Source organism: Formica exsecta, unplaced genomic scaffold, assembly GCF_003651465.1.
Source record: "Formica exsecta isolate Colony F162 unplaced genomic scaffold, ASM365146v1 scaffold744, whole genome shotgun sequence".
NCBI classification, from domain to species: Eukaryota; Metazoa; Arthropoda; class Insecta; order Hymenoptera; family Formicidae; genus Formica; species Formica exsecta.
This window is the reverse complement of record NW_021853511.1, coordinates 249,085-262,657: the sequence shown is the minus strand read 5'-3', so window position 1 is coordinate 262,657 and position 13,573 is coordinate 249,085. Positions and strand designations below refer to the sequence as shown.

The 13,573-nt window shown below is 39.3% G+C and overlaps 1 protein-coding gene and 1 non-coding gene across 12 annotated transcripts in view; one reads left to right on the top strand and one right to left on the bottom strand.

Annotated features, from left to right (window-relative positions):
* The window catches only part of LOC115243854 (diacylglycerol kinase eta), a 31,848-nt gene that overhangs the window by 5,335 nt on the left and 12,940 nt on the right, over positions 1-13,573 (top strand). For 9 of the 11 annotated variants that reach the window (XM_029821117.1, XM_029821121.1, XM_029821111.1 and 6 more), the window contains exons 1-3: positions 11,912-12,314; positions 13,070-13,274; positions 13,376-13,512. In XM_029821117.1, the coding sequence (XP_029676977.1) occupies positions 12,279-12,314; positions 13,070-13,274; positions 13,376-13,512 (378 nt within the window). In that variant the 5' untranslated portion in view covers positions 11,912-12,278. Of the gene's footprint in view, positions 1-11,911; positions 12,315-13,069; positions 13,275-13,375; positions 13,513-13,573 lie in introns of those variants that run through there. The other 2 variants (XM_029821120.1, XM_029821119.1) reach the window with 1 other exon arrangement.
* On the bottom strand, positions 11,184-11,255 carry Trnat-cgu. The gene has a single exon. It is a non-coding gene; the product is annotated as a tRNA-Thr (tRNA).

Here is a 13,573-nt window from a genome sequence, read left to right as displayed (position 1 = left end):
AAAATAATTTATATATAAATATATTTAAATTATTTTATAGCCATAAATATTTTCAAAGAATATCGAGTTGAGTTCAGCTAAAATCATGTTGTATACCATCGATCCAAACTGGTCCAGGTCAGATCCAGATTAGGTCCGCGCTGGATCTCGTTCGGGCCCCGATCAGAATTCGTTCTGAATTCCCGGTTGAATTTTAGGCTTAATCCGGGTTGGACCCGGGCCAAGTCAGGTACTGGGTTAGGTGGACGTTCCATTAAGCAGGTTCGGTGAATAATTTCTGTTATTGTTAGACTCGAGTTAAGAGACAGAGAGAGAGAGAGGAATGGGAGCGACTTATTAAATTTTCATTCTTCCCCGCGTCTCCGGACAAAATGTACTTCTCGCAGTTTATTAGTCAACGTCGCCGACACGACACTACAATTTCTTTTCGCGACGATTAAGGACCAAATTTCTCGCGCAAAATCCTCGTCAACGTTCGCGTCTAATCCGGCGTCTTATTAACCGTTGTTTCTATTCTCGACTCTTGCTCTCGGTTTGAAACCCTTCGCTCCTGTTACAACGATCCCTTTCTGTTCGATCCGCTTTCACCCTCGACGAGCGTCTGCGATGCGTAACAATGGAAGATGAATGACTAAAGGCATGGACCGTTTGAATCTCATTTCCAATCCGTTATTCACCTGCAAGAAACAGAAACTTTTTGCCTGGGAAATATATTTACTTCTTCAAATTTTTATATCTTCGGGAAATGAGAAGTTTGCGCGAATACACAATTTTTTCCCCGACTCATATCCTCGCTCGCGCGCACATAATAAATCATATTGAGTAAAGTGGCCGGGGACCAACGTTCCTCTCTCTCGCGTGCGAAAGGTTCCCCTCAAAATAGGAATTTAATGGGTATATACAATACGGAAGAAATATCGAGCCGTAGGGAGAGAGAAAAGAGAGAGAGAGAGAGACAGGCAACGGTGCGGCGCGTGCGGATGTGTACCCGGCGAGATTCATTTTCCGTATCGATTCGGTTTTCAGTGTTGCGTCTGGCACACAGCATCGGCCGTATAGCGGGATGTGTTTATACAGCTCGGTCCAAGTGATAGAGCGACACGCCGAAGGTAAACAGAAGCGACGATGAGACTATAAGAGAGGAAAGACGTTCTAGATGGATCTTCCTATCATCTTTCCTGTCTTCCTCGGTGGATGGGGGTGGTTAATGCAATATAGGCGACAGTATAAACGAGAGGAGAACATGGTCCACGATGACGTGGCCTGATACTTCGGAAGGGAAGACGTAATGTACACGAGGGTGATAGAGAATAGAGAAAAGCACCGGGTCGACGACCCCTGCGAGCGAGACCTAAATACACACGCGAGAAAGAAAGTTTCGTCATAAAGCCGGAAGGGGATCCGGGGGCAAATAAAGAGAATCGGGAAAATTGTAGCGTCACAATTCATGTTTTTCCAATCCTATTTAAAAGAGAGAAATTGCATCGCGTATTATTTATCGTAGAATTAATAAATTGAGACAGATGTAGTTAAGTTAGAAAAAAACGGAATAATGTGATATTTTAAAAGAATTAATATTATAAAAGTATTTAAAAGTCCTGATTATCGCGGACTTACGATGAAAATTTTTAAGTCATGTATATCGAAAAGAAAAATAAGATCTATTGAAGTTTATATTTAAATCGGGCACGAACTTATGCAATCACCTGATATATATATATATATAGCGTTATCTTATATCCAGATCCCATTGCGGAGAATTCTTGGTTGGTTCTCTAAATCCTATTAACAACCCAAAGCATTTGTTCAATCGATCCAGCGAACCGGTGTTATCGCACAAATGGACAAGTTCGGGACGGCCGCGATTGTCCAACTCGGCACGCGATAAGAATAGCCTGTGACATTTGTGAACGTGCTTGTCCTAGAATTTGTCTATAAATGGTGACACATAACTATGTGCAGCTAAATGCAAGCGCATATCTTATCCGAAGATCGATCTTTCTCTCTCTTTCTCTTAATGTCGGAATATAAATGATTTTACACAGCTGACAAGTTAAAGTTTATTAATGGAAACAGATAACGGGAGATACCGATGTCTTTTAATTTTAGTGGAGCTTTACTTTGGCCCCAAATCGCCGATGGATTAATTGTTAAAATATTTAATTTTGCCTATCAGTCATATTTCAAATTTATCGAATTTTTAATGAAAAATGGATTCTCTCTTTCTATCTTTTTTTCTTCCTCGATATTTTCGCCAAAAGATTCACTGAAAACTGACACGATGTATCTGGAACATCCTTTAAATAGTACTCCTAGATCTCGTTTATAGCACTTCCGGCTGTGCCTAGAAAAACTTACAAGGGCATTCCGGAAAGTGCCGCTGCATTCTCGCGCTCGGAATATCCACGAGAATCGAGATGAATTTTTAACGAACGTCCAACTGCGATAAGGGGCTGCAATAATAGCACGTGCAGGCGTGCAGGTAATATCCGCGATGCACTGCTGGCCATTTTAATGCCCATTAACGAAGTTGAGCCCAAGCCGAGTCACGCTATTCGCTGCCGGAATCGATCTCGGGCAAATTTCTCGTAAAATTTTTTATCGTTTGACGGAACATTATAAAATTATAATTATAAAATCAAGTATAGTGTTATATGTATAAGGCGTGTCAATTAAAATTTTATAATGTTCCGTCAAATTTATCGTTTGATAGAATATTATAAAATTATAATTATAGAATGTGTCAAATATAGTGTTATATGTATAGAGTGTGTCAATTAAAATTTTATAATGTTCCGCCAAATATTTTATATTGTATATATATATATAAAGACAAGACGTAAGATGAGAAAGTTGGAAGCTACTGTTATCGAATCAGGACAACATCCCTCTGTATATGTGTTCTACAAATACGCGATCTATCGCTAAAGCACAATCTTGACAATTTGAAGGAAAAGCTAGATGTTTCTCTTGCGGTTGCGGAACATTTTCCCCTCGTACGCTCTATAATTGTTTTCACTATATATATACCCACCCCATTGGGGATATAGTGTATATTTGCGGTCGCTTGTATCAAAACGTACGTAGCATCACAAACCCTTTCACGGACGACGGATTCTCGAAGGGATTCTCGTCGAACTTTCTAACAACGGGAAAGGGCAAAGAGTGATAAAGCACGGCTCTTTTGAGGAAGAACGAGTGCGTCTCTATCTCTTTGTAGGAAGCAAACCGCATTTACGACATTGCATTATTGGCACAAATGCAAACATATACACACACATACATGCACGTGAAGTGCTCTCCGCTCTACTACCAGGAATCGCTAACGAATATATGATTTAGACGATTTCTGTTTTGAGAATGCCATTTCGGGAAAATTCTTAATTAACTGCAATATCGATCCGTTAACCCCGTGCCACACTCGCTCCGGTGTCCAATTAAAACCGCTGAACAGAATGAAACGATATGACTATTTAAATAGCGACACTCTCGCTTGCCATCTGCTCTTGAAATTTCGCGATGCAAGACGCAATTCGGGATCATATATGTATATGTAAAATTGTCGTACGTGTTAATTAGCGTCAGATGCTGCTGAAATTTGGATTTCGCTTTCTCTCTCTCTTTCTCGAATTACTTTAATCTAGCCGTTTAGATATTTTTAGCCGCACATAAGGGAGCATAAGACGACCCGCGCGAGAGATGTATGTCTTAAATTAATATAAATATAGATATTTGTGTAGACTCTCTGTGCACGATGCGCATTGCGTGCGTCGAATCACCACCTACATGCCGCATTTATTTATAGCATATGAAAAGCGCTATGCCTTTGACGCGCGAGTTGAACGTTTATCGCACGCGGAAAATACGCGGCCGCAAAACATAATCGGCTATTCGTCTCTATCGTCCGGCGTGTTACGACATTTTCTCAGCGGTGACATTTCCCATCGTCCGGAATGCCGTCATAAATTGACGTCATAGAAATTCTAAACGCCTCTGTGTGTTTCGTGGAAAAAAATCTCATACATTTAATACCGCGTAAAAAAAAGCGACGACCGGTGAGGAGAGCGTCTCTTTAATGTCACGTCAAAGATGTCAGAAAATAACTGACGTACATACATACATACGTATACCTCTCTCTGTATTGTGGATACGATGTTTTTTTCAAAGATCCGTACCTAATATATACATATATCTTGAAGTGGACGTAAGATCGTTTCTCTAATCAATCTTGCCTCTATATTGAGACTTTAATCCTATAACTGATGTGTATATTTCTATTTATTTCGCTTGGCTCCGATTTCCTTCGCACATCACCGATGGCATTTTATTACGGATATCACGAGCGTTGCAATTACCGTTGAAATATAATATCGCGTAATTGGGACGGGAGAAGTTCCTGGTAATCTGCCTCTTGTTCTTGTCCAAACACTTCTCTCTAACAAGACGTAATTCTGCGCGCATACTGCACACATAGCATAATGCTCGATACAGGCGTACATATGCGATGTTATCGCTAATGGAGAGGAACAAACGACGTTCCTCGACGTGTAGGATAAATTTCATTTTTTAAGTAGTACAGCGCAATATACATAATCCAGAAAATCGAAACAGAAACGCATGCGTGTAGCCATAAGCCGCAAATTCTTGGGGTTAATTTGTAACGGGCTTCGCCCCTATACTGACATCCATTTTCGCAACGCAAACGGGGCGGCGGCTTCTGCGACGTCGTTTCCTAGAGCCAATTAATAGAACGATTAATTATTTACGCGCTCCTGCATTAGTTGCGTAATAGTTGACGTTGCGGTATTGTTTGCGAAATTCTATTGTCGTGGTATTAATTTCAGAGTTTATATAAATGATTGTTATATAAAGCTACTTTAATTAAACTATATGACCTGTTTACAAAATTATTAACATATATATGTAGGTTTATAAAACTTTCCCATGTCATGTAATAATGATAATTTTTAATTAGCTCCTGTTTTTTTTTATCGGAAAAATAAAATACTATTATAAAGAGCGACGAATAAAACATAGGATTATCAGTAATTATATTCGGATTACCAGATTATAGAGGAATATTTATGTTTATCGTTAGTCAGTAATGCGGAAAGCCGAGTTAATAAGGTACGGGATGATGTTAATTAATCAGATCGCTTTTAATTACTTTTTACGAAACATGTAATTGGTAATCGTTGTTTCAAAAACAAAAAAGAAAAATGATATGAACAAAGGGATTAGAGAGAATAAACGCTTCTTAATCGCTCAATTACAAAACGATTTAGAAGCTATGCGTATTTATTGACCGCAACGGACGGAAAGGTGGGGTTTAACGGGTCGATGACAATTTTCCGGATGTTTCACTCGGCGACCACCAATCCTAATGATCCAACTTTTACACGTACATTACAGTAACGGGAAATTCAGTCGTGTACGTGTATGTATGTGTGATATAAAAGGACTCCTTGATATAACTTCGCGCCTCGCCCCTATCTGCTTTTTGTCCGAGAACATATTCATGCCGTCCCGCATTTCAATGCGACGATCCCCAACCCACTCGGATAACTCGATCGAAAAAATATTAGCTTCTCGATAAATATTTCTCCAATATAGTCGTCAGTTTTATTTAACAATCGAACTATCACATTATCGATTTTAATAACATATCGTGTTTTTTGATATATTATTTTTTAATAAATTTATATATACATATTATTTTTATTTAAATAAACAGAAAAAAATCTCTCCGTGCGGGTTATAAATTACATGGAATAGCAAAATTCAAGGGAATATTTTGTTCGATGATGTGACACTAAAGATTGCAGAATTAATTGCGAAATTAATTGGATAAAATTATATATTACGATCGAGATGTCATGTTTTTATTATTTGAAGAGAGAGAGAGAGCGAACCTGAATAAAACGATCGCATCTCGCTGTTTTATCTCAATATTGGTTAAATGTGGCGAGAACCGTAATTTAGCTGCGACCCACATTCGGCGGGGTGCGGAGACCAGGGGTCGAAACACGGGGCTACGCAAAGGTCAAGTGTCCATTAAAAATCGGTCGCAGATTTGACCGGAAAGGGGGAGGAGGAGGGTATTGGCGTATAAATATGGACACGTGAGATTTTAGTGTTCCATTACGCGCGAACGTATTCCCGTTCGTACATTTGAAAATCCTCGTTATGCCACGTCGTAATTGAATAAGAACACGACTACATTAAAGCATGCGCGTGCTATATTTCACGGATCGAGAGCGCGAAACAATTTCCCGTATTGTAGTCCGGTGCCATTCCGTGCCGGACAACGCCGTGTAATCAGCGCGAATCGGAACTTAATTAATTTTAATGCCGCAATTGTTAGCTGCAAATTGTTCGAATAATTCACTTGGTGCCCCGCGTTTTCAATTGCATCGTGTTTTTCACCCGCAATGCCATTCGTGCATTAAAAGTTTTGTAATTGTTGAGATTTCTTTACATCCTTAAATACATAAAAGCTACGCGTAATACATAAAAATTGCATTCGAGTGGAAAAGCAATCTTGTGCAATTTATATTTTATGAAAAATTATTAATTAACGAGATAAACATATATTATAAAGAATCATTCAAAAGCTTCGTGTCTCTGATATATGTATATTAATTTGAGCGAATAATATAATATGAATAATATATAAACGATACGATATATACATATGACACGTGACATGCACCTTGCTCTCTTTGCAAGATATATATTTAGTTGTAATGATGCAAGTGCTCATACTACTGTAACCGCGTGCGAGCGGAAGGACCTTCCGCGTGCTACATATCCTCCCGGGCAAATACGCGTTCCATTATGCAGAAGACCGTGCTTAGATCCAGCTGGTGGTGCTTATTGCACGCGCTATATGCTACTAAAAATAGTCAAAAGCATATGTAGAATAATATAATGAGAGTCGCGACACAAACCGGGATGGTCGGTGCTAATTAAGGTGCGTGGTTTTAAAAGCGGACGGAGAAGGAAAAAGAGAGAGAGAGAGAGAGAAAGAAGGAGGCAGAGAGAAAGAGAAAAAACGCCACTCGACTCACGAACCCATGATAAATTCGTGCTACGACACGTTAGATTACACCTATGGTTTGAGGGGGATGATACCACGACGAGGATCAGTCCTGTCCCTCGGATAGCACGTGACTGGCTGAAAATAAAACCACTCTCTCATTCGATTCATTTTTAATTTAGGACTTGTTTTTGCATTTATAAATTGCTGATGTATTGAATTATTTATTCCATAAAATTCAATACTCGCGTTTTCCCTCTCGTACGAGATATCAGCGAGAAAGCATTGAAAAGAAATTCTTATTTTTCGAGAATTGTCGTCGAAAATCCTGTTTAGTTGAAACCGTCTTATTTATATAACTCGTCTCGTTTTATCAATTCACTGAATCTGAATTTATTGGCATCGTAAAAAGATGTTTGACATTTTATATCATTTTATTTTAAAACATCTTTCAAACTTTCTCTTTGCGTATAAAAGTTTTCTTTAGAAAAATATATTTCTAGAAAAGAACTTATAAAAAAGTTCTTACTATACAATTACTACTACTTTAGAGTCTTTGTGATTCTTACAATACAAAGTGTGACATAATAAAAATGGTATCTTTTTCCATGACAATTGTCGCATCATATCGTAACTTCGCGACAAAAAATGAAGAAAGAACGATTATCATCGTTCCACTATCGTGGAACAAATTCTCATCGCTTTCAAAGTGATGATAATGCGAGGATTTCTTTTTCTTTGTAGTAGCTCGTGATACTGAATATCAAGGCGTCTGTGACCCGAGGATGCCTGACCTCTTTTTGCCATAAGCATTAGTACGTCGTTTTTTCACTCGGGACTGAAAGAGAGGTTCCATTTTATATATATCCGGAACTAGAAAAATTCCTGCAAATATATCTCCGAACGCTGACATATGTCTAACTCTCGATAGACAGTTAAACGAGAGGTTTTGCTGTACGTCAGATTAAAGCCGGAAAAATCTACAGAAAATCATACGATGTCTATGTGTTTAGCTAAATGAAGATGTATCTACGATCCCGATCTATCTGTCGATCGCGAGGGATCTCGTGCCATTTATCGCACAACGCTGATATACGCAGTGGACTTGATTGATAGATGAAAGACCGATATCCCGTTTAATGCAATAGCGCGGCCGAAGCACCCGGTAATTTAAGGGACGATCGATCCTTATACAGCTCCGCGAATTTGGCAGCTCGCGTTAGAATGGGATGGATTTCCAGGTCAGAAGGTCACGGCGTCATTTGCGAACAGCGCGCAAAAGCAAGCTCACAACATCCAGTATACAATATTGAGAATCTAGCTTTCAATGAACGGCCTCGTTTTCTCGAAACCCTTACGCACCGAAATTACATGATGTGGTGCTTCTCTCTCACTCTCTTTCTTTCTTCTCCCTCGGCTTACGCTATGAGAGAGCTACGTTTGTTCATAAAATATGTATGGCGCGATGTATACGCAGAGGGTCGAGAAAGAGACGAGGAGCATACCCGAGCAATGTAGTCCATTTTTTGTCGCGCAATATTGAGGGTGACGAAGGTAAAAAGGAGGAACGAGGAGCGATGGGGCTTCCTCTGGCGCGGTTACGCTAAGTCGCTCCCGCTTTTCTTACCTTCGTTCATCTAATACTTCAAAGAAAAAAGAGAGACATTGATAAAAGATTTCTTCGGTATATATTCAAGCTAAATAAATAGCCGCATCTTTTTAGCCTCTCTTGTCATTTATCGCGTTTTATATACAAATATATGGTCTTGTGGACCATGTTAACGAAAAATATTTACCTGTTGTCATATAGTTTAAATCACGGCTTAGTTTAGGTTTTTGCAACTGGTACTTATATAAGTTAGGAAAGATCTGACGGTAAATTATGTAGCCGAAACAATATTGATTGATATAATACGCGACGTGATAGAATTCTTCTATAAGTATAAACGTATAAATTTGTTTTTACGTGATTTATTTTTAGAATACGTTTATACACACAATTATAAAGGAATATTTTATCATTATATCGTACAATGTGAATCGATTTTCAATCGTCAACAAATTTGTTATCATCGTGGAGATATCTCTCGCATTTTTATTAACGCGGAGGATACTTTGAGTGATAATATCAAGTATTTCAATCCGCGTATACAGGCATCGCGAGAGCTCGCACTCACGCTTAATTCATTTAGACACTCGCATTCAGCTACGCGTCTAAATGAATTAAGTAGAGCGTATCCGTGTCGGGCCTGACCTAGTTGAAAATGCGTGCCTAAATATCTCCTGTTATCTTTATTCGGATACATCCAAGGTTTGCGATTAATAATTAAAGTTGATAATGAATTAAAATCGCTTTATCTTAAGTGTGAAGTATTCGCAGCCAGAATAAAATCAAGAGAGAGAGAGAGAGAGAGAGAAAAAGATGATTTGACATACTTTTTTAAGTACTTGAGGAGAAGTTACTCTCAAAGTCTTGAAAAAACTTCATTAAGAGATTAATTTGATAATTTTCTTAGATTTTTTATTTTATGTTAATTTAGTAATTATTCTTAAGTTCTTAGATATAGGATATTATATCGTCGTAATCAATTACGATCCAACTTGTATACCCGTATTCTCACAGTCTTATCTTTCTTCTAGAATATTCAAGGATTAAAACTCGAAAGGTGCATCGATAGATACAAAAGTAATTTCTCACGTACGTCGCGTACCGATGATTAATCGGCCGTACTATTCGACGATGATTAATCGACGCTTACTGCGAAGAAAGCGCAAAAAGATGCCATGCAAAAGATAGAATCTTTCCCTCGATCGCGATTCGGCACAACCGCCATTCGCATATCTTTAGAAAGGATGAATATTCGCGCGTCGGGCTACAAGGAAAATCCATTAACACTATTATCTCCGTCGCATTTATTTCTACATCGGCGCGTGATCCTGCAGGATATATGTATAAGGTGATTCACGATTACGTTACAAGCAATAATCACGCCACGTACTTTTTCGCTTATTAAAGCCATCAGAACGCGAATCACGGTGCTTGGTCGAGTTACAAGCACTCAACGGGGAATTATCCTGTCGCGGCTATCTACATGCCGTGGGTGTCTCGTTTCTATTGTACCGGTGGGTTATTCCGAACAATAGTCGGTGGCCAAAGCAGTTTGGAACTGCGTAACAATCGCACGGAACAATATCGGCGCTATTTGGAAACAATTAAGCTTGCTTATCGAAGTGAAAATTCCGCGAATATAACTTCAATTCCCGTGTAATTTCACGACACGCCAAGTGGGACACAAACGCGGCGTTTTATTTTATTCACGGCTGAATACATGATATTTCGAATATATCTACCTAGCTCCCTCGTGATTCTCGCGATTCGGAAGATATAATACGTTGCGCGATTGTATTCATCACGTGAGAGAAAGAGAGAGAGCACATTCGTGCAAAATGAAGAATCGCGCATTTCTTTTTCCGCACGCGAGATGAATAGGGCGGTCGGATGGTTGATGGTTGACAAAAGAGACCGCGTTCGAATTTCGATATCGCGATTCCTGGGATGAAAGCATTACATTCGCGGTTAACATACAAAGAACCACCTGACCGACCGACCGACGGAGAGGGCCAATCTCACCTGCCATTCAATCATCGGCGCGGTACAGTTTCTTTGTTCTACTTGGTGTCGAATCCAACACCTACACTTCCAACTCATGAGACTGGAAAAGTGGCTCCGACAATAAAGTAAATATACTGTTGGCTGGCGTGTCAGAGAGCATGTCCGCCCACGTCTCGTCAATAATTCCCACGGATTTGCACCGATGTCCAATAATCGTCCCCTTTATGAAAAATTCAAGTCTCAAAAGACTGCTGTCGGGATCATCGTCGAATTCTTCTCGCGGTTGAATCTGTTAATAAAAAATTCCACTGGGATAATAATTCAATATAGGCTTCGCATATCTGACACTCTGGATATACGAAAACTCTACTTTATTATCGAGATATCTTGAATTTTGTATAAGCAACTTTCTATTGCATGAATCATACTTGAATCATTGAAGAAAATAGTGACTTTATGAGAGCCAATCTGTCATTGATTATTGATAGAATAATTCGGAAAAGTTCATTGTTTTCTCGTGAGCAAAAAAAATGCCTCCTGTGAGGTTTGAACTCACGACCCCTGGTTTACGAGACCAGTGCTCTACCACTGAGCTAAAGAGGCTCAGTATATCCGAATGGTATCATTCACCCTTGTGATAGAGAAATATTTACCCTTCTATAAACGGCACGCGAAAGTTGCCTAAAAGACATTTTAACGCCAACAGAATCACGCGACAAAAAACGAATATATTAGTCGAACGAATCCTCTCTTGCTTCCTTCAAAGATGACGGAGATCGACAACTGACAATTCTTCTTTTAAAAATAAAATTTTGAGATTGGAAAGACGAAAAATGAAAAGTCCACACACTGATATTTACGCGATCGCGCAACCGCAGCTACACATTTGGAACTTATATCTTTCCTTCGAATGATTTATTTCTTTATTTCACGAATATTATGAGAAGAAAACAATCTCTATTCATCGGCAGAGGAATAGTGAAATTTTTGAACTTTACCTGCGTGGGCAAAAGCCCACGCTATCAAGGGATAGTTCCAGAAAACACCCTGTCAATAATATGACACGTTGGAGTTGTAGACATTGTTTCGCGCGCGGCGGCAGCAGATAAGCACGAGCGATAAACGCCTCGCGGCACAGCTGTTCAGCCGGTGTATTGACAGCTGCGCCACGTGATCGCCGCCGGTGTATTGGCGGCCGTGGCGCGTCTGTTGCGGTGTATTGACAGTCGCGTCGCGTCGCGTCGCGCCTCGTGACTCGGGGCGGCGTGAAAGCGCGCGTCGGCGTCGTGCATAATAGCGCACGTGGTATCGCGCGCGTGTGACACGCGACGAAGAAGCGCGTGGGACATTTATTTATAAACGACATGACCAAGAGAGCATGACATGCGCCATGGGAAATAGGCCACGCTGGTGGAGCTGCAACTAGAAAAACGGCGTGAATCGCGGATGAAACAAACCGATGCGTCGCCGCCGCCGTCGCCGCTGCGGCGAGCGAGCTCGGATGCTGCATCTCTTTGCCGTCGCGTGATGTCGTCGCGGTAAACTCGGCGGGGTGATAAACGATACCGCGGGCGAATCGTGTATCGTGTCGCGAATGTCGCCGACGCGTTGCGAGTCGCAGCTCAAATGTCGAAACAACGGAGAGCCCGTTCCCGATTCAAGGTACGGTATCGCGAAGGTTAGGCTTGACGAGCCATGAGGCAAGCGAGTGGTGACCTGATGACGGTACGGCGTCTTCGGACACTGTTATTAGGTCGCCCGAATATGTTCCACTGCATAATAATCGTTTCCTATCGCGATCTGGTAACAATGCTATTATCGATTGTTTAAAGCCAATGGACCGTTGGCTGAATAACAATGAGCATTGCAAACCCGTCGATTCATGACGGATCCTACATTCTTTTCGTGAGATTCATCTCTTTATTTCCAGGGTAAAAAAAGTAACACGGGGATGAGACTATATTGTATTTATAATTAATATACTTGATCATAAATTATGTTTTTGCTATTTATATATATTATATTTTTGAAACACTATTTAAATCACAATCCTTTTTGTGCTTAATGCAAGAATTAAACCAGTTAAAAAAAGTTGAAGATATCTGAGTGATAATTTATGAATTTCTAGACTTTAAAGCCAAGACGTTTTGTTTCAATTTAATAAAAATAGATTCCTTGAAGTTAATTTAATATACCTGTTTTTTAAAGAGGTGACAATTTTGTTTTAGTTGTCACAATATTTTTAATTTTACATTAGTAAAATATATGATAAAAAAGAAATAAAAAATCCGTTATATTGTAGATAGTTATATATTTTTCAATTAAAATTTGTTGACATTGTGCTTGCATTCTTTTCAGAATAATGTAAATATTATAGAATATGAAAATTAATATAATATATATTTCTTATGTATTAGGTGATAACTCCACTTCGATCATTAGTTATCTGTGGTGAAAATAGACAAGACATGGAGGAGTGGTTAAACGCGCTAAGAACAGCGACGGAGAATCGACCTCAGGGTGATTCTGGAACTGCCGAGTTACTAGGAGGTAACCATCAGTGGTATGCGACTAATCATGCCAGACCTACATATTGCAATGTTTGCAGAGATGCTCTGCATGGTAAGAAATTGTTATTTCTTTGTTATAACAACATATCTATAAATAAAATTTTTATAAAATTATTTAAAATATAGCGATTATATAATACAATATTGTTACAGGTGTTACTTCCCATGGTTTAAGTTGTGAAGTCTGTAAATACAAAGTGCACAAGAGATGTAGCGCAAAAGCAATAAATAATTGCAAGTGGACCACTTTAGCATCCATTGGAAAAGATATCATTGAGGACCAAGATGGGGTATGTGTGCATAAAATCTTATAATTAAAAATGATTTTATATAAGAATTGATAATCAAAGA